Source organism: Anas acuta, chromosome 3, assembly GCF_963932015.1.
Source record: "Anas acuta chromosome 3, bAnaAcu1.1, whole genome shotgun sequence".
In the NCBI taxonomy this organism is placed as follows: domain Eukaryota; kingdom Metazoa; phylum Chordata; class Aves; order Anseriformes; family Anatidae; genus Anas; species Anas acuta.
In genome coordinates, this window is record NC_088981.1 from 118264127 (window position 1) to 118283255 (window position 19129).

Genomic DNA, 19129 nt, shown 5'->3' on the forward strand with positions numbered 1-19129 from the left:
CTAACTCGTGTATCTTTGGGACTAAAACGTTAAATGTCTTTAGAATTGGTGTCCAGATCCCAGGTGCCAAAAAAAAAAAAAAATCCCCAAAGTCACTGATACTTCTCACTGAGGAAGCTAGATAATGGTCATTCATTTCCAAATACATGCTGCATGCCTCTGGTCTGCAGCTTTTGTATGACATGAACAGGGTCTGATCAGGTTCAAATTCCAGTTGCATAGGTAATTTTAACTACTTTTTATTTAATCTTTATTAAAAAAAAAGCAAACAAGTAAATAGATAGTTTAACGGAAATGACCCAAAACAAGACTTAAAACTATTTAGGAAGGGAAAAAAAAAAAAGGCAGCTTCAGTTACAATTTATTTGAAAACTGTCCTCTGCTATTTTTGGTATTCATCTGCAGGATCGTGCTTTTCTGCTTTAGTGATCTTACTGTCCTGCACAAGGATTGTATTGTGCATTTGAGTGCCCGTTTTTCCCAGTACACAACTCAGGTGTTCCTGATCTGACCTGCTGTAAAAGTAATTCAGATGACAAATCTGGAACTGCTGTTACCAGAGCTTAACTCGTGAGTCCTTGCTCATAGACATCTCCCTGAGCCGGACAGGTTTAGTTGTTGATATGCAGAGCTACTATGAAGCAGAAAATATTTATTTTCTGAGAGGGGAAAAAAAAAAAAGAGAGGATTGGATGCCAGCTCATCTATTTTGGAATGACACAACCATCCTGAATTAGACTTAATTATCTTCCCCATTCCCCTTTGCCAGCTTAATACAGCAATGCAGATGCTTTTCAGGAAGTACAGAAGGGCCCAAGTGTAGATAACAAGATCTTCCACACAAGTTATGGACAACATAATGGTATTGTCCCCTCTGGAAATTTGTCAGCTTATTTTAAAGTGAGGAATCCCAATTGTCCTTATTTAGCTCTAAAGGATGTGACAAAAGCAGGGTATAATTCCTGTCCTGACAGTGCACATCATCATGGGGCAGTACCACGTTTGGTTGTATCAGAGGCTCACCAGCCTTAGGACAGCTTCAATATCAAACAAGTTCTTTCCCTTTCTAAAAGCTGCTGCTGAGCATCAGGAGACTGCAAACTCCACAGTACCTCAAATAACAAAAGGTGTTGGTGGGAGCTGTCAGATCCCAAACTTGATTTCTCTAGTTCAGCTACTCATCTTCTGATCCATCCACGTTTGGATGCCATGCAGTGGTCTTTCCTCTTAAGTATTAGTGATATAGTAAAGCTTCATTTAGGTTAAGACTTAACAGTTTTTAAGCAATTCAGCTTCAGTTCCTAACAGTGATGTTTGTCCATTGGTGGCTGCATTGAGCTGCTGCTAAGTCAAAGCCTGTGACAGACAGACTTAGCACAAATCAGCATTTTTAAAGGAAAAGGCATGTTAGATAAGATGTAAAAATTGTCAGATGAGCGTGTGTAGCTCAGATCTTCAGTCTTTCATGTGGAAGTTCTGGCAGGAAACCATGGCAAAGCCTTCAAGAGCAGATTACAGCAATTTCCCCGTGCTGTTGTCTTGAGATAGCAAGCAGCTGCGAGACTCCCAGGTTGGTGGAAATGGTGCATGAGTTTGCAGGCGGGGCATAAGCTCTCCTGTTCGTGTGTACAATTCAATTTTTAAACTTTCTTGGTGCTATTTGCTTTTAATTTAAAGAAAAACAATTTTTTTTAGCAAACTCTGCACACCAGAACCTCTTAAACCATGTCAATTTTGACTGCCATGATTTTTTTATTTCACCATCTATTTCTTTTATCTGTAGATACATCTGTCTTTTAATCTCAAATTCCAGGTAGGAAATTAAGTTTTAGAAGAGACAAATTACTTTCCTGTGGGTTTTCTGAAATGAGGCAGAGAATGGGGAGCCCACTAGTGCCCAGCAGTCATTTCTTTGGCCACGGGTCAGGTCTCTCTTGCTTTGATTCCTGTTGTGCTGCTGCTTGGTAGGAAGCTTGAGGGCAGGTTGGCAAAGTTCAGAGGACTCGAAGTGCTGGCCCTCTTGTAGGGGATTTGGAATTGTAGGGACAAAGGCTGGGAGTTGAACTGAATGTGGAGAAACTGGGAAGAGTGACTTCTCTTATTGCAGGACAAGGCTGGTTTTTTTGTTTTTTTTTTTGGGGGGGAAGAGGCTAGGTATTTTGTAAGATGTTTTTCTGGATCAACACAGATACCTTGAGTGATACTGACTGCTGATCTTGCCTCTGTTTGTAATTTTATCATAGTACTTGAGTAAGCAATTTAAATCATGATTTTAAAGGCCAGCCCAGGACCAGTACTCTGATGAGACTCTTTTGGAGACCTTAGGCATCCTGAAGCCAGACTTGTCTTTCTTGTGTGATCTGTTATCCTGATTTTCTTTATTTGCCTATTTTGACCGGCTGTCTTAATCATTTGAGGTCCTTTCCTACAGGTCACTGCTTGTAAACTGCAAAAATAGAACTCATGAAAAAAATACTCGATGAATTGGCAGTGTAACCACATCTGGCTTTGGTTTCCAGCATCCTATGTTGCGTTATCTCTGTGCTGGCAACGTAGCTTGGACGAGTCTGAGCTTGCTGGGACGTGCTTTCACACAAGGCTTTGAAGATGCACAGGATTGTGGTGCTGACCCAGCAACACCAGCTGTTTAAGTTCCCTAAATCTGAGTGCGTAGGATAGGAGGGCAGCAAGAGGCAACGACAGAATCATGTTTGTTTGAAGATAAGTAGCTGTTGTTTAAAAAACTGTTAGCTTGTCTCTGAGTTCTCCTTGGGTCTGTTAGTGTGAGTGCCCATAGACTTGGCATCTTTGGAGGCTATCTTCCTTAGACTTTTTCTCTTAATAGTTGTGAAGGTTCTGTTTTTTGGGAGTTTACAGAGGAGGCTGTGTAAAAAATACCAGTGTGAGCCTCAGTCCATGCTTTGCCTAAATGCTAATGAGGGAAGTGCATCTAATCTCAGTGAAATTAAAAGCACGGGGCTCTGGTACTCTGGCTGCTGCTTTTGAATATTCTTCTGAGTTTGTTACATGAAGAAACCCAAGCAAACTCCTGAATCAATTTTGGAAAAAAGCATAGAAGCCAAATTCCCCTCTTCACTGGTCCTGCTTGGACTAGACATAAATGTGCTGTAACTGGAGTGGTTTCAAGTTTCTCCTGCCCTCCAGGTGGTGCTCAGTGTGTGCCTCTCATTGACACGGCTCCTTCCAAATCCCCTGCAAGATGCTCTGCACATCCAGCTCGGGGCATCCCTGGGGAGGTGACTTCCATCCTGAGGAGGTGGAAGCTCTGTGAGCAGGCTCTGAGTGAGCTGCCAGCTCTGTAGCTTCAGACTTCCATAAGGGTTCTTAACTGGTTTCCCTTATTTTTCTCCTATTTTGCTATCTGCAAATCAAAGCCTGCTGTACTTCTGTGGTTAGTCTGTCCTCTGTGGGCTGGTAATGTGAGCAGTGCTTCTTCCTAACCAGTGAGGAAGACAATATTGATTACTCTCCTCCAAAGTGAACACAGGCTTTTAGCTTTTGGGTAGCTCAAAGAAGTGTCAGGCTTGTGTTATTTTTGCAGTAGCCTGTGCACTACAAAGTGAGCATCCCTCTGACCAGGGAAGGATCCTCTACTTGCTCACTCTCTTGCAAGAGAACTGAGGAGGATGAACTCGAGTGATCAGCTCTCTCATCGACTGGTCTCAGAAACGTGCTGGTGGCAGGAGGAGGGAAGCTGTTTGCAGAATATTCTTGTCTCAGTCTCGTCAGCTAAGGAGCAGTGAAGTGACTCTCCTCCTTCTTGGCAGAACACTTTGCCACTAAAATATTTCACAGCTGTTCTCCAGTGCTTTGTTGATGTCCTTATCTTCTGCTGCAGAGCTAGGAGATAACCCAGGGCTGGGGGAGCTGAGCTCTATTGGGGCTTGGTTCTAGTAGAGTCTTCCTCCAGCATCACCCTTCTCCGAGAATTGAACCCAGGTACACAGACAAATACACGCCCCTGGGAGGGGAATTCTGAAGGATGCAGGGTTTTTAAAAGCTTTTAAATTTTGGAAAGGATGAAGTTCCTATTGGATCCCACTGATGCTGGTTGTGAGGACAAATTCTCTCAACAGGGAAAGGGATCTCTGTAAAAGCTGCTTCTGTCCAAACTGCTGGATTTACCTCTCTGTGAAAGCTGCTCTTTTAAGCCGTTGTGAGCCTAGAGTAGAAGTCTAGGCAGAAAGTCTCCTATGGAGAAAATGTCTTGGGGAAAAAAAAATCATTAAAAAAAGTAAAACTGAAACTATCCAACAACGGAAGAGATGTGCATCCTGTGTCTGGCAGATAGCGTGACGGCCTCTTGTTCGAGCTGGTGCCTGGCCCTTCTGGAGAGGGAGCTGCACAGAGCTGGGCTGCTCTGCACAGCCACTGTGAGGGTGTCTTGGACATGATTACGTTGATCATTTCACCTCCCAAAAAGCAGATCTTACAACTCATTTCCTCTGTAGGTTCTGAACTCCTCCAGTGTTGTCACAAGTCCAGAGGGTGGTCATTGTAGGCGGAATCCTGCAAAACACTCCGGAATGGCTTTGGACACTTCTTGCTTTCAAGAAATGAAGTGTTTCCATCAGCTCAGTCTGGTTCTTGTCAGAACTGTAGTTGAGAAACATTTATATGCACTCGCCCACCTTTTAGACATGCCTGGCTCGTGCAGGATTATCTTGGTAGAACTTCTGATAGTCCATGTGGTGATTTCTTGGAGGAAGCATGCCCAGAGAGAAATCCAGTTGTTATTTCAAGTTAAGCAGTAAGTTAGATTCACAGCCCTAAGCACAGAGTGTGGCCTGCGTAGTGCATGATATAACCAACTAATTAAGCTCTCTCGAGAGGTGGGAAGTAGCTTTTAGTTATAGGCATGTGCAAAAGAGACTTTGGGATGAATGTCTTCATCCTTGATGTCCGGTGCCTCACTGGACGTACATGTCCATAGTCAAAACACCAAGGAAAGAAATCGCTACGCTGTCTGCTTGCCACCTCTCTTTAATGAAGGTCTGCACACTGACAGCTTAAAGCTGTTGATATTTTGAAGAGCTATTTGTACCGATGAGCTGTTACAGAGAGCTCAGCTTCTGACAGAGGAAATCTGCACAGGTCAGAGCAGCCTTTGCTGTGGTGCTCCTAAAATTGTTGTTCTTGAAATGGCTCCAGGCCGTTTGATATGTTGGTGAACTCGTATCTAGATTTTTTTTTTGTCCTCTGATCTGATCAGAGTGTTGAGAAGTACCCGGGAGGCAGTACCTGAGAGGAAGCAAGGACCAGGAGGTTTGCATCTTCTGCTCCTGTTTCTTGCCTCAGTTCCTTGTGGCAGCAGGAAGCTGGAAAACTGGAAAGCGATGTGCTGAAGCCAGGAAGCTTATTTAAAGTGTACTTTCCTGCCTCTGCTCTGTCAGGGGCTTGGCTGGAATGGGGTAAATGAGGTGGGAATGGTGTGTGCCTGGGAGGACCTTCCGGACCTGCTCACAGGGTGCAGCAGGCAGCAGATGTGGCACACTTGGTTTGTTTGCTGTAGTAATTTATCCAAATAAAGCTTTACACAACTCCATAAAATCAGATTTAGATCTAAATTTGCCTGGTGATTGCTGCAGCATCTCTCAATGTGAGGGCCAGGTAATATAAAGCTTGCAAAAAAACCCCAAATTTTTCTCTGTAGACTACTCTGAAGTCTTTGAAACCACTCGCTGTTGGTAACCACACCAGGAAGCTTCTGGAGCTCGCTCTGCTTGCACCGCAGCACATCTCAAAGCTATTTTATCCAAAGCTGCTTCTCAGAATCTGGTGGTTTGCATTCTGCTGTGTTTATTTCTGCTGATAGCTCACATGTGGAGGAGCCCAGTGCTAGACAGAGGCGATGAGCACAAACCACAGGGTGGGAGACTCGGACTAGATAGGAAAAAATCTTCACTATGGGGTGGTAAACCACTAGAGCAGGGCCAGGGAAGGCTTCTCCCTGTACGGGAGGTGTTCAGAGCTGGGCTGGACAAAGCCCTGAGACACTTGGAGTGCTCCTGCTTTGAGCTGGAGGTTGGGCCTGTGACCTCCAGAGGTTCCTCCCAACCTCCAGAGGTTCCTCCCAGTCTGAATTACTCCAGTTCCTGATTCCCAGCCTCGAGCTCTGGGGGAGAGGTGGCCTTTTGGCCTCAGTGCCTCTTGTAAGTGAGTCATTGCAATACCTCAAGGCCTTTACGGGCTTCTTTGTGGAAAGAGTGCAGTTAAAAGTGCTGTTTCTCATGGGTGACCGGAGGTATGATACTGCAAATAGGTGGTGCTGGGTTAGTACAAAGCAGCTTTGCTTTTCCTCCCTTTATTTTTCCTCCCTTTCAGTGTGCAAAGCTGCAAGTTTTGGGCTGGCGTGGAAGGCCCTGTAGCTAGCTGAAGCTGTCAGCTGACAAACATTTAAATTACTTTACAAAATCTTTAATAATTAAAAATTTGAATTTAATCTTCAAATGAGCTGGAACAATCGGGGTACAAGTTGTATAGGTTTAGTAATCTTTAGTAATGCTGTGTGGCAGGGCCTTTCATGCTTCGTTCCTGAGAACCACCAGGGCTGGGTCATCTCCACCTCTCTGCTGTTTCTGGTCAGGTCGCTTTCATTCAGCTGGAAGATAACTATTATAAATCTCCATAAAGGTATTGCTGACCTCTCTACATCTGAACTGTGGGAGCCTTTCCCGATGGGAAATGGGCATTTGGAAGCAGGTGCATTAGCCCAGCCTTACCGGCAGGCTGGCTTTAATTGCAAGCCCCTTCATCAGCGTGCTTCTGTTAATTGCTGTAAGTGCTTGAGAGGAGGGCTGGAGCAGAGGGCAATAATTGCTGGGACAGTAAGGTCTTGTATTTTTTTTAGTCAGTTACAAAGCTGGATTTGGCTTTTTCTGAAGGAAATAACCAACTTTCAGCTTATTTTCAGCTGAAGTTCACCAGAACATCACACTCTTTGAGGTACTCGTGATGCCTTTTCTAGTGAAGTGGAATTTGTGCGTGAAACCTCTGGTATAAAGTACAGCCTAAAGCTGTTCTGGGTCAAGTGGCTGTCAGCATTCATCGTGTCTGAGGGCCGCAGGTGGTGTTTGGTGGAGGGAGGGTGTTCTGGGCTGTGTTTTCAGGTAGCTTTTCTCTAGGGCTAGCAGCACGTGTGGCAAGAGGCCTTGTGGCCTTCCATGCCTCCTGTCCTTTGGGGTTCTGCTACTGGGGTTCCCTCTGAGGCCCAGCTGAGTGCTCGGCCTCTACCAGCCCCAGGTGACCTCAGGGTGCTTATAAAAAGCTTTCTTAGTGCTAGAACCCCCCGTAGCTCGTTTCTGTTCATCTGCAGGGCAGTGGGAATGGCAGCCTGCAGGCCACCACATCTTTCAGGTGTGTTTTGTGAATCTTCGCAGGCAGTGCCCGTACTTCACCTGGAGCCTGCCTTGGTGGCGTGTAGGCCGCAGAGTGAAAAGTTGTTGATCCTGAGGGATGCCTTGGGTCCAGCAAACCCCACAGGACTTGGCCTCGTTAGCGTTTAAATGTTGAAGTCATCAACTCTGCACCACTAAGTATCTGCAGAAGGATAGAGATGAGTTGGTAGGTGACGTAAATAATGCATGTAGGGAAAAATGTTGGTTTGAAAAAGAGTAGTTTGAAGACTTGCAGAATCATAGAATGGCTTCAGTTAGAAGGGACCTTAAAGATCATCTAAATCCAGTCATAAGATTGGAATTCAGGAGGATGGCTATATAGAAAGAAGTTGAAGAGGATGAAGGAAGAATAGGAAGAGGTGAAAAGGATGGTTATATAGAAAAGAGGTAAAGAGGATGGTTATATAGAAAGATTGTGTTACCATTAGCAGGAAACGCCTTCATTATGTTAGGAGAAAGTCCAGCTAGGTGACTTTCCAGAGCAGTCACTTATGTAAAGGTATCAAATCCCTGACCAACCACATCTTCCACTTCTCTTATCCGGAGACTAGAATAGTAGCAGGTTTTGCTGGCTCCTCAAAATAAAATTATACATTCATTTTTATCACGTGAGAGCGTAACAGCCATTGCAGGGAGAAATGTGGGGTGTAACGCTCCACTGATGAGTGCTATAGGAATCCAACAAGTTGGCATTCTCTTCTGGAAAACACTGGGGCTGAGATCTCAGCAAGCAGCTAGATGTAGGATTTACCTTCAGTTTGAACCAGCCCACGGCCCTGTAGCAGAGAGACAAAGAGTGGGGGACACCAAAAACTTTGAAGTCTTAATTCTGTGCCCCAAAAGCCTTAGAGAAAGGTTTCTGTACATGAATTTGCCCTTTAAAACCAGAAAGTGCTAATTATTACTGCATAGGCTCTCAAGGGGCACACAGATGAGTACCTTACCTATGGACACTGCTAAGGTGAAGCTAATCAAGTGCTGTAAACCTGAAGCTTTTGCTTACACATGTAAACGATATCTAAGGGCTTTTTGACCTCATTCAGGACTCAGTGTATGATGTCAGAATCTAGTAATGTTCCTGTAGGTCAGATCCAGTTGTCATATCAGTCTTAGCAGACCAGTAATTAAAGCTTATAAAGAAATTCAACTTGAGTGTGTGCTGAAGAGCACTGCAGCATTCCCCAGGCTGCTCCTGATCCAAGGGTCTCCAGTGCCCTCTGCTACACCCAGATACAAATGCAGCTCCATCCCAGCTCACTGGCACCACCCAGGTTTTCAGGGCACCTTGTTTTGATCTTGCACAAATTCTCAGGAACTTCAAGTGTTGGCGTTTAATAATTGGCTTTATCACATGAAAAATCTTGTAGCCAATTCTACCCCACCAAAAAAAACAAACAAAACAAAACAAACAAAAAAAAACACCAAAACCAGCCCCTCCCTCCTTTCCTCTGCTCTCCCCCACCCCCCATCAGTGGGAATACTGAAATGGAGCGAGCATTGTATTAGTTTGCATTATTAATGACTTGGCCAGCCCATGGATTTACCCTTGGGAACATGGCTGAGATGATGCTGTACATGTGGCACAACCAATAAATTGCTCACAGACTATCTTGCTCCTCTGGGTTGTAGGGCTGCTGCTGTACCCACAGCTCTGGGCCTAATTTGGGAAAGAAAAGTGAACTTCTGACAACTTCTGTATGGTGCCTGGCCACATATGGGACCTCTAAAGGGTCAACGTGACTTCTAATAGAAGTTCAGTAACCCGGGGGGTTGAAAGTTACCTGGGGTTGGTGCATCTATGCCAGTTTCTTAGCAAGTAAGCTGAAAAAAGCCTGATGGGTGCACATCTTCCATACTTACGTGTATGATAGAGCCTAGCTGTAGTATTGCTGCACCTCTGCCCAAAGCTTTCTTAATTTGGTTCTGGTGGATGGGGAGGAGGGTTCGTATTAATGGTTAGATGATTGTTTTGCTAAAGTTTTTAAAGGGGTGTTTCTCTCCTTTTTTTGGGTTGCACTCCAACTCCAGAAGGTAAGAACCACTGCTGATTGTTCTAAAGCTACTGTTCTGTATTAACGCAAGCTGCAAAAGCCTTAATTAAAGAGCAACTGCTTGTTTCACACAGACTTAGAAACCAAGAAATAGTAGTAAAACTAGTGTTAATGCTTCTCTTACCTTAATCTACCTTTCCTGCATGCAGTTTGCATTAGCATTTGAGTGTAATGCAAACGTGAAATCTTAATCTGCTTGCAAGTCTGTGGAAAATACCAGGCTAATAGCATGTGAATGCTTAATGTCTCATAAATTAACATCGCTGTCCGGAATTTGTGGGGATGGGGTGCTTGATTTGCATGATGTTTTTGTGCATCTTTGTCCCGGGGTCATTTGGCAGAGTATATGGGCTGAAACAATCTAATGCATAGAATAAAACTGCTTTTCTAAATCATAAATGTGTGTTAACACGCTTCAAGTCGGTACTGCGGTACCTGCTTATAACCTCTCTCTCCTGTGACACTTCAGTAGATCTAAACCTATCATTTTTAAAAATCATATTTTAATTTACTAATAAGCCAACAGCTAATTGTGTGAATGTCTGATTCAAATGGAACGTGGGGAAGAAGGGATGCTCAAAAGAACAAAACGGGGAAAACCCTCACCCTTAAACACAGCCGAGCCCGGGCCTTTTATCAAGTTCCGTGCACTTGCAGTGACGATGTGAAATGGAGATGCTCCCTGTCAGATGCACTTTATATTAAGCTTCCATTTACAGCAGAGGATAATTAACTCTTCTGTGGTGTCCGGGTTGCTGAGTGCTACCACGCTGACCTGGTGTAACAGCACCGACTCCATGCGATGTTCCTGCACGAGCCACAGCAGCAGGTGCTGCCTCTGTCTGCAGGATGCTCTGGAGCCAGAGGTGGTCCTGGGGTGGGAGCTGCTGGGTGTGCACACAGAGGAACAGCGTAAACAACACCTGAAAAATGGAGCTTTAATGTAAAAGTAGCCTCTTGACAGATAAATACACCTTGCATGACGTTCTGAGTGCAAGTGTGAGGTCAAATACTGCACGGATGAAAATTTGTCAGGGTTTCAATCCAGTATCCCATCCATAGATGACTGGACAAAATGATTCAGTCCCATTTTGTTTTTCAAATCAGAACAAATCCCCTTGCTTCCCGAGGTTGCAGGGGTAAGGCTGATTGGAAAGGATTACGCAGTGGAATTGGAAGCAGGGAAAGAAAAACGCTCTCACCTCCTTCTCCCATTGAACAGGCAGCTGCTCGCAGTAGGGATGTCTCGTCTTAACCTTGTGTGCATTTACCATTTTCAACCCCCTTTTTCCCTGCTCAGTCTGAAGAAGCTTTGAATGTAATGTGGAATGTAAAATGCCATGATTTAATGAAGGCTTAAGTTTGGCAATTCTCAGAAGGAGGACCTGGTATGTACGCGGCCGCTGGAAAAGCGAAGTAGCTTAGAGAAATGCTCGGAGGGGTGGCAGCTCGGAATGTCTATTTCGTATGCCATTGGCCTCATAAACTACCTTTTAGCTATAAAGATTGTTATTAACCTGTTTTAGCCCTTTCAGCAGTCCAATCAAGTAAGAGGAGCATGTGCCTGCTCTGCAGGCAGAGCACCTGTCACTTCTGCTGGATGATTAATTGAGGTGAAATTTTAATTCGTTAATGAGATGAAAGTGCACATATGGAAAATGTTAATATTCAAAATACAATAAATATTTAGAAGTTACCAGAAACCCTTGTTTGGTCATCAATATACAAGCTGTAGTTCATGTAGCAGCCACAGGTTTATAAATATGAACACTTTATAAGTATAAATAGATTTGTAAGTTCCAATAAGTCTGTTAAATTTTATATTTCTAACAGGGAAGTTAGTGTTAGATGAGAATAATTCCTAAAATATGATTTTCAGTGGAAAGTGCTGCTGAGAACAGCAATAGGAGGAGAACGGCTGGGAGCAAGGTAACAGAATAGACACTTTACAGGCACTGATATTTGTCCCAACACAGAGGAATGAAATGGTTCTAGAGAGGCTCATGGAGTACTGCTCCTTGGGCTGACAATAAGCGTTGTATGTAGCTGTATAGCTAAAAGATCTGTGCCTGCTCTGATAATAATAAATAACACAGATAATAAATAATACAGAGTTTAAGAACATGTATTTGCTCAGCCTGTTCACTGTGCTGGGTGGTCACTGGGTAAGTATCGGTGAGTACTTGCTTTATTGCAGCATCTGTAAGTGCCAATGTTTTTGGTGCTGTATTTCAGTGCCTATGCGTGTGCTGAAACCGTGTCTCCTGCTTCTCATGAAGGTGTCTTTGCCTGGGTGGATGTGTTACTCCCTAGTTTTTCCCAAGCTGAAATATGCTGCAAGGAAGGATACCACATAGGATGTGGAAAAGTACAGTGGTTTAAGGCTTCCAGCAGCAAACAAGTTGGCGTTGCTGTTTTATGATAAAGCTCTGAGGTGTAAGCATGGCTTACGGTCCCTGCTCTGACACCATGACTTTGCTGCCAGTCTGTCTTTGCAGCTGGGTGATCAGAGAGGCAGGGACTGGCGAACTGAAGTCGTGCTCTTCCCCTCCCTTGAATTAAGAAGTAAAGCAAGGACTGAAGGCAGCCACTGCAGTTGCTGAGTGCCAGGAGCAACAGAGGCATGCCCCAGCTCAGGCTGGAGCTGGCTGTAGGCAGAGCCCAGCCCTGATCCTCTACCTGCTCTCCACAAAACCTGCCAGCTGGATCACTGTCGTGCAGCCTCTCAGCTATGTGGAAGCCTAATGTGAAATGTTATGTTTTTTTTCAAGCTACCTGGGTAGTACATGTGATGTAAAAATCTTTATGGACTGAAAAACCTGCTGGAACAAATACTGGAACTGCTTATTTAGCTGTAAAAAAGAAAAAAAAAGTACATATATGTAGGCTGCTTAATGTTTTAATAAAAACATCCTGTGTAACTTCTCATATAGTAACTACTTCTTGGGGGAAATTCCACAATTTAGTTTTCCAGTTCAGTAAAATACTAAGTGTGCCCTGTCTACATCAAGTATCTTAATCCATGTGCATGGATTTACGTTTAAAAAAACCCCAACACCTCATTTAAAAAAAAATAAAAAAAATTAAAAAAATAAAATAAAAACACACACACAAAAAAAACAACCACCTCCCTTCTAGGTCCTCCTAGGTCAATGGCATGAAAGTGAGTTTGGCATTGTACCAACTTGGTTGTTAAACAGCACATCTCACACACCAGCTAAGGATGCTGCAGATGGAACGAACAGAGACTGTCACTTGGGTTCATAAACATTCCCGTTTCCAGAAACAAACAAACCCCCAAAAGCCATGCCCTACACGTTGGAGCAGCAGAGGGGTTACAGGACCCCATGCTACATTCAGAGTGTGTTCTTAAACTGCTAATGTACAAAACACCTCGTGTGAGAGTGGCTGTGTGCTTTTAATAGTTCACTTTCATCAGATTGCAGCATCTGGACAAATACTTCCCCGTTGCATTTAGGCATTTAGCTGACAGCAGCATCCCTTTGTTACCAAAAGGCTGGGCTGGGCTGTGCTGCCCACCAGCTCCTTGGGGTGCTGTTCCTGTTAAGTGAACGCAGGGGGGTCTGTGGGGATGGGGAAATATGGGAACTTAACACATGAGAAAAGCAAAAATTAGTCTTAGCTCATTTTGGAAGATTATTTGCGTGGAAACTTTAAAACCTGGTAAAGAGGGCAGGTAGGAGGGGAGAAGCAAGCCTCTGTGTTTCCTGATCATCAGCTCATCAGCAGGTGGTGGAGGGGAATGCTGTTGGAAGGACAGCACGTGACTAAACTTTGGTATTCAGTATGGATGTACCTTATTTTCTCCTTTCCCAGTAACTACACATGTTGTCCATGAGGCAATGTACTGTGTCAAGCCAATTTTCTGTAGCTAACAGATAGAACAAGAGCTTGCAATGAGCCTGTCCTCAAAGCAGTCATGTAAGTCCTTTGTGAGCAAGGAACATTTGAGCAACAGCACCTCAAAGCCCTGATCTTCATGCCACAACCACGGCTTGAGCTTGGTTAGAGTCCAAGGTGACCGATGGGAGCGAGAAAAGCTGGAGACTGCTTCAGGTCAGAAGATGCAGAAATTGAGTTAGGGGCTTGCTCTCCAGAAGAGAAAGAACACAGCAGTAGGGACCTAGTCATGTAGTAGAGCTGAGGTCTTCTGAAGGCTGAGTCCTCTTCTGAGACCTCTGAAATGCCTTGCACGTTAACAGCACCTCACGGGCAGCAGTACCCGGCTGACTATGGCTCCATACGTGCAGCAGGATGGGGGCAATGGGAGGGACTGACGTGAAATAGCAGACAGTGATGCCTCTGGAGCAGCATCTTCCCATTGAGATGCTTCTCTAACCACTGTTTTTGGGGTCAAGGGAACCTTCAGAAGTGGCTGATGAGCTGGTGTGTGTTCCTGCAAAAGGAAGGGATGACCTTCGTTTAAAAAAAAGGCAAGACACAAAAATAACAGTGTAATATCAGCTGATTCCTAAGGGCTCATCACAGAGGCAGGGAGGATGCAATATGACACGAGGGCCACGTATCTTATACCCAAACTGAACCCAAACTTCTGAAAGTTACGTGGGATTTGTTGACTGATCTTAAAATTTTCCCAATAAGGTGCATGAGAGGCTCGAATAATGTTAGCTTTGTGCCAGATCTCTAAAGAGAGTGTGAGGAAGGCAAGTGCCTGTAGACAGGTGAATGTGAGAAGAATGAAAGCAGAAGTGATGGGTAAGCTGTTAAACAATGGAACCGAGCAGGAGCAGTATAGATGCCAGACAAGTATAGCTTTTGTAAAGATAGGTCCTGCCAAGACTTCATTCCTTGGTGAGCTTCCAGAGCACAGCTTTGCCTAGACTTTTGTAAAATGCTTGGCTTAGCGTTGATTTTCTGCCTTGATCCAGTTTTTAAGAAGAATGTACTCAGATGAAGGAAAGGTCAGGTACGTGGCAGGCCTCTCGTCACCGTCTGAGGCCTTTCCTGAGTGCGGGCACGCGTCGGCACGCTCGGTGCTATTCAGTGTGCCATCAGGGATCCAGAAATATGAAACTCTGGTTGTTTTCTAGATGCAGCAGCGGGGAGAAAGCTGATGAGCCGTGGTGGAAGAAGGATGGGAATGGTGTTTGTACTGCCACATAGAGCTGGGCCAAGCTCGGCTCGCACACAGCTATGTCACGCAGGCAGCAGGGCTGCTGTGTGCTGAGGCACTGCTCTGGGGAGCCAGAGAGCAGGGCCTTTTACATGGAATAATTTAGGTTAGGAGGTGGCCATCTGCTCCCACAAACCACCTGATAACGCACGGTTCGTGTCCGTGGCTCTGAATCCTCGCCCCTGCCACCAGCACGCGGTGCCCCCTCCCTGTGTGTCCCACTGGCTGGAGCTGTGCTCCCCCATCAGGGGCTGAATTCTCAGAGCCCTGCAGTCAGTGCGGGTGGGATTGGGTCTAGTAACGTAAATATTAGGTGTGGTCCGGGGATGGTGATTGTCCTGTGGTTTGTGAGCTGCTTTATCTCAGCCCTGGGCCCCCCTCAGCACAGAGAGAGATGGGCCCAGCAGGGAGAGCCCAGGCCGTGCCCTGGGGGTGCTGCCAGGCCCAGAGCCCCCGTGCTGTGAGGAGAGGCTGCGAGAGCTGGGGCTGCTGGGCCTGGAGCAGAGGAGGCTCCGGGGGAGCTCCCCCATGGCCGTCAGTACCCGCAGGGAGGTGCGGAGAGGCCGGAGCCGGGCTCTGCTCAGCGCTGCCCAGGGCCAGGCCCAGAGGCTCCCCCTGCCCCTCAGGCAGCACTGCTGGGCCCAGGGGTGCCCCGAGAGGGGCCGGGGGCTGCTCCTGGGAGAGCTCCCCAAGCCCAGGACAAGGGGCTGGGCACCCTGCTGGGGCAGGGGGGGGACAGCAGCACCCAAGGGTGCCCCCATCCAGCCTGGGGGTGTTGATGCAGCATTCCCTGTGTGCCTCCAACTGCAGGTTTATACCCCTGTGCAGAGGAGCCCTGGAATCTGTTCCAGGATATCAGCCTCCACTCATGTTAGATTTCAGTGACTGAGCTAAGCTTTGTGCTGCTGTTTTGTCTAACCTGGAGTGAGCGTGAGCTGCCTGAGCTGCCAGAGGTCTGGGCTCTGCCTCACCTCCACCTCGATTTCCTCCCAGGGCTCATTTCCCTGCTCTCAATGCAGTTTCATTTGAATGTTTATAGCAAAGCATACTGCAAATGAGTAGCAATCTCGCTGTAGCTCCCACGCAGGAATTTTGGCCATTCAGTCACAAATTTAGGATTTTAGTCAATGTCATGTTTCCAGTCTGATCCTTTGTGACAAGGTATTGGGAGGTGAAAACTTTGCACTGAATCTTGCATCTCCCGTGCAGGGGTGGTGCAAGATACCAGCGCGCTGCACAAGCAGTGGCAGCTCTTCAATAGTCTGTGTGATCTGCCTGACCCAGCAACGGGAACAAAAGTTACCTGTCTTCTGTGCCCACTGATTCTGCTTCTGTCTGCAGTGGGAGAGCTTAAAAAACAAGCAAAGAAACCCCCACCAGTACAGGGAAAAGGATGGAGCTCCTGTCCCAGCTCTTGGGGCTGGGATTGAAGATCTCAGCTCTTTTCAGGGAGTTGCTAAAATTGCCAAATTGGTTTCCATTCTCTATCCCACAAACCTCATTTCACCACGCTGCAGTTTTTTTTTTTCCAGAAAAGTAAATATCTCTGCAGTCAGTAGCTTGCAAGAGATGTGCTCAGAGTTTCAGCTGAGCAGCTTTGAGCATTTAGAGCTCTAAGAATGAGTGACCATCTTGACGTTCTGCAAAGAGCTATTGGAGAGCCTGAACTTGGGGGTTTTTTTGGTTGTTTGCCTATTTTCTGGAGCTGGAGCGTGGGTTCGTTGGACTGGTTTCACTGTTGCTTCTTGTGGCAGCTCCAACTTGTATTCTGGGGAATACAGGTTGGATCTGGGCTCTTCTGCCGCTGCATGCTTGGTGGTCAGGTGAGGGACCGTGATCGTCTCCCAGCAGAAGATCAACACTGACCAGAGAAATACAAAAATTAATCCTGTGTTTTTATTTTCAGTGGGACTTCTCCTCTTGCATGCCTGAATGCTATGTTACATACAAACTCCCGAGGGGAAGAGGGCATTTTCTATAAGGTCCCGGGGCGGATGGGAGTGTACACTCTGAAGGTAAGTGCCTCAGCTGGGCAGTCTTGTTTGAATGCTAAGGTGACTTTTATTTGTTTAAGACATGTTGTATTAGGATAATCCTGAAGAGGGAACTGTTCCTCAGTAGCATGAATTGTAGTGCAAACCATCCCTCCAAATGCAAGCATGGTCTCTCATGCTTGCCAGCAAACACCTGTGTGCCGAAAATAAAACCAAAGTGCTCCTTTTATTTGCAGTACCGTGAATAAAACTATCAGTTTGCTGATATTAATCATTAACCCGGAAATGAAAGAGTAATTAAATTTGTAATACAATTTTAGCCACATAAAGGTAACGCTACCTTCACTAATCTCAATTTATATCTAGAAATTCAAAAGTCCTTTATCCTTATTCAGTTAACAGTAGGCAGAAAATACTTCATGGGAAAAAGTGAGGAGTCCTTGATTTAGCTGATTGGGTATTTAAAAAATAATCTTTATTTGAAACTTTTTTCCCCAATTAAACTACTAGAATGAAGCCTGCTGACACTGTTCTCAGTTCTCTGTATATTTGAAACTGATGACTGTGAGATAAGTTAGGGTTCCTCTCACTAAACACAGACCCCCTCAGTGTATGTCTCTCTGTTGGAGCTGCTTTCCTCATCTCACCCCAGCAGAAGTAACTTCTAAGATGAGATTCATCTCCTTCTAAAATATTTAAAATGGAATAGAAATGCTTTAGAAGTGCCCGTTCAATTACCAAGGGAATGGACTAAGAACCACCCAGAAAACTATGTCCTTGTGATCATCATCAAAAGTTTAGCTATGTTGAATCCTGTTCTCACCCTCATCTGCCTCCACCCTGTAAACTGGAAGGGCACGATTCCGTGAGTACTTGTACATAAGGTGACACCAAAGGTTGTCACCTGGAGCTGTGTGCTGGTGCCCGTGTGCCATCAGAGTCTTCAGAGCTTCCAAAATTCCTTTGCAAGACATCCCACAAACTTCTTTCTTTGCACATTGTTGTGCCAAACAGAGGCTGGCCTCATTTCAATGCACTGAAGTGGAAGTATAAAACGTCTTGTTGATAGGATGTACGTTTAAGGTAAGGACTGTCAGAGACACAGCCAACAGTGGAGGGAAGGTAGCTGTCTTTTTGGGTCTCACACAATTTGTTTCATTATGAAAACGGGTAAAGTTTTCTGGTTTAGGCATAAGGAATGCCGACCTTAAGTCGAGAGCAGGAAGAAGGTGTTTTGTCAGAACACTATGACTCAGGAAAAGATTGTGATACTGTAGAAGACAAGTGGTTGAGTAATTGTCTGTGAATTCTGTGTCAGGATGTGGCCAAGCCATGCTGAAAAGTTTCAAAGAACAAAATAGTTCTAGATATGAAAAAAAGATCTCTTTTCAAAGATTGCGAGCGTGTTTTTGATGGGATAAGTCACAGGCAGGTCCAGCGCCAGGAGCTTAAATCTAAGCAAAGTCGGATTGGAAGTGAGCAGGCATTTGAACAACAAAACCCATCAGAGCTGCTGTGGGTTTGACTCCATTTGTCATCCTCATGAGAACTGTAAGTTAAAACTGGTTATTTTTCTTAATTTTAAGCTTCAGCAAAGCTCCAATATTACTTAACTCAGCATAGGAATAAGTTCATTAAATGTAATGAACTGCGTTAGGCAGGAGGCTCGACCAGCAGGTTGAGTTACTCCAGAACCCTGTTGTTCCCTGCATGTCTAAGGACACAGCAGTCTTGTTGTTGTTTTTCCCTTTTTGGGGCTTTGTGACCCAGAGGTGGTAACATCAGTGGAGTGTCAAGAAAGCCACCGTGACAGCCAGCCACATGGCACCATCCTCGGGTCCCCATTCTTTGGTCCCAGTGCGATGCCAGGAGGAGGAGTTGTGAAGACGATGGGTTCAAAGAGAAATCCTTCGGGGGATCCATGATCAATACAAGGTGCTGGCTTATCCATTAGAAAGCTTTGAGGAGCAGGGATGGCCATTGCAGCAGAGAGAAGGAGAGCCAGGTATCGGGTAAATCGCACTTCTTAAGAGAGAAAGCTTCTGATAAAAGCCCTGGCGAGTAAAGCGAAGTTGCACTTGCATTTTTGCTGGCTCCCTGGACCGGATCACTGTGTCATGGATCCAAGTAGGAAGGAGACTGGTAGGCTGCCAGGATCTCCCTTCAGTTTTGTTTTTTTTATTATTATATTTGATTGTAAAGATCTGTAAAACCGATTAGAGAACCATAACAAAGGAGTGTGTCAGTTCTGTGAAATGATGTTTTAAGGATCTGCTGTTTCTGGTGGTGGCTGCCAGGAGGTGCTTCGAAGGAGAATTCCGAAGGGCAGCAAGAAATCAAACCAAATTCTTCATTAATATTTGTTAATAGGATTTTGTTGTTGCTCTTTTTTGTCCCTTTGCTTCTGGTTCTGTTATCAAATACCTAATCTTTTACTTTACCCAAATATTGCGTAATTCTAGCAGCCAGCTGTGATCCAAAGCACACCAAGCACTCCATGCCTGGGAGTGC

At 45.3% G+C, this 19129-nt stretch overlaps 1 protein-coding gene across 2 annotated transcripts in view; it reads left to right on the plus strand.

Moving 5' to 3' along the window:
- ASXL2 (ASXL transcriptional regulator 2) overlaps window positions 1–19129 on the plus strand; it is a 100819-nt gene that overhangs the window by 20204 nt on the left and 61486 nt on the right. Inside the window, exon 3 of one of the 2 annotated variants that reach the window (XM_068679109.1) lies at window positions 16531–16639. In XM_068679109.1, the coding sequence (XP_068535210.1) occupies window positions 16531–16639 (109 nt within the window). Of the gene's footprint in view, window positions 1–16530; window positions 16640–18016; window positions 18170–19129 lie in introns of those variants that run through there. The other variant, XM_068679110.1, reaches the window with a different exon arrangement.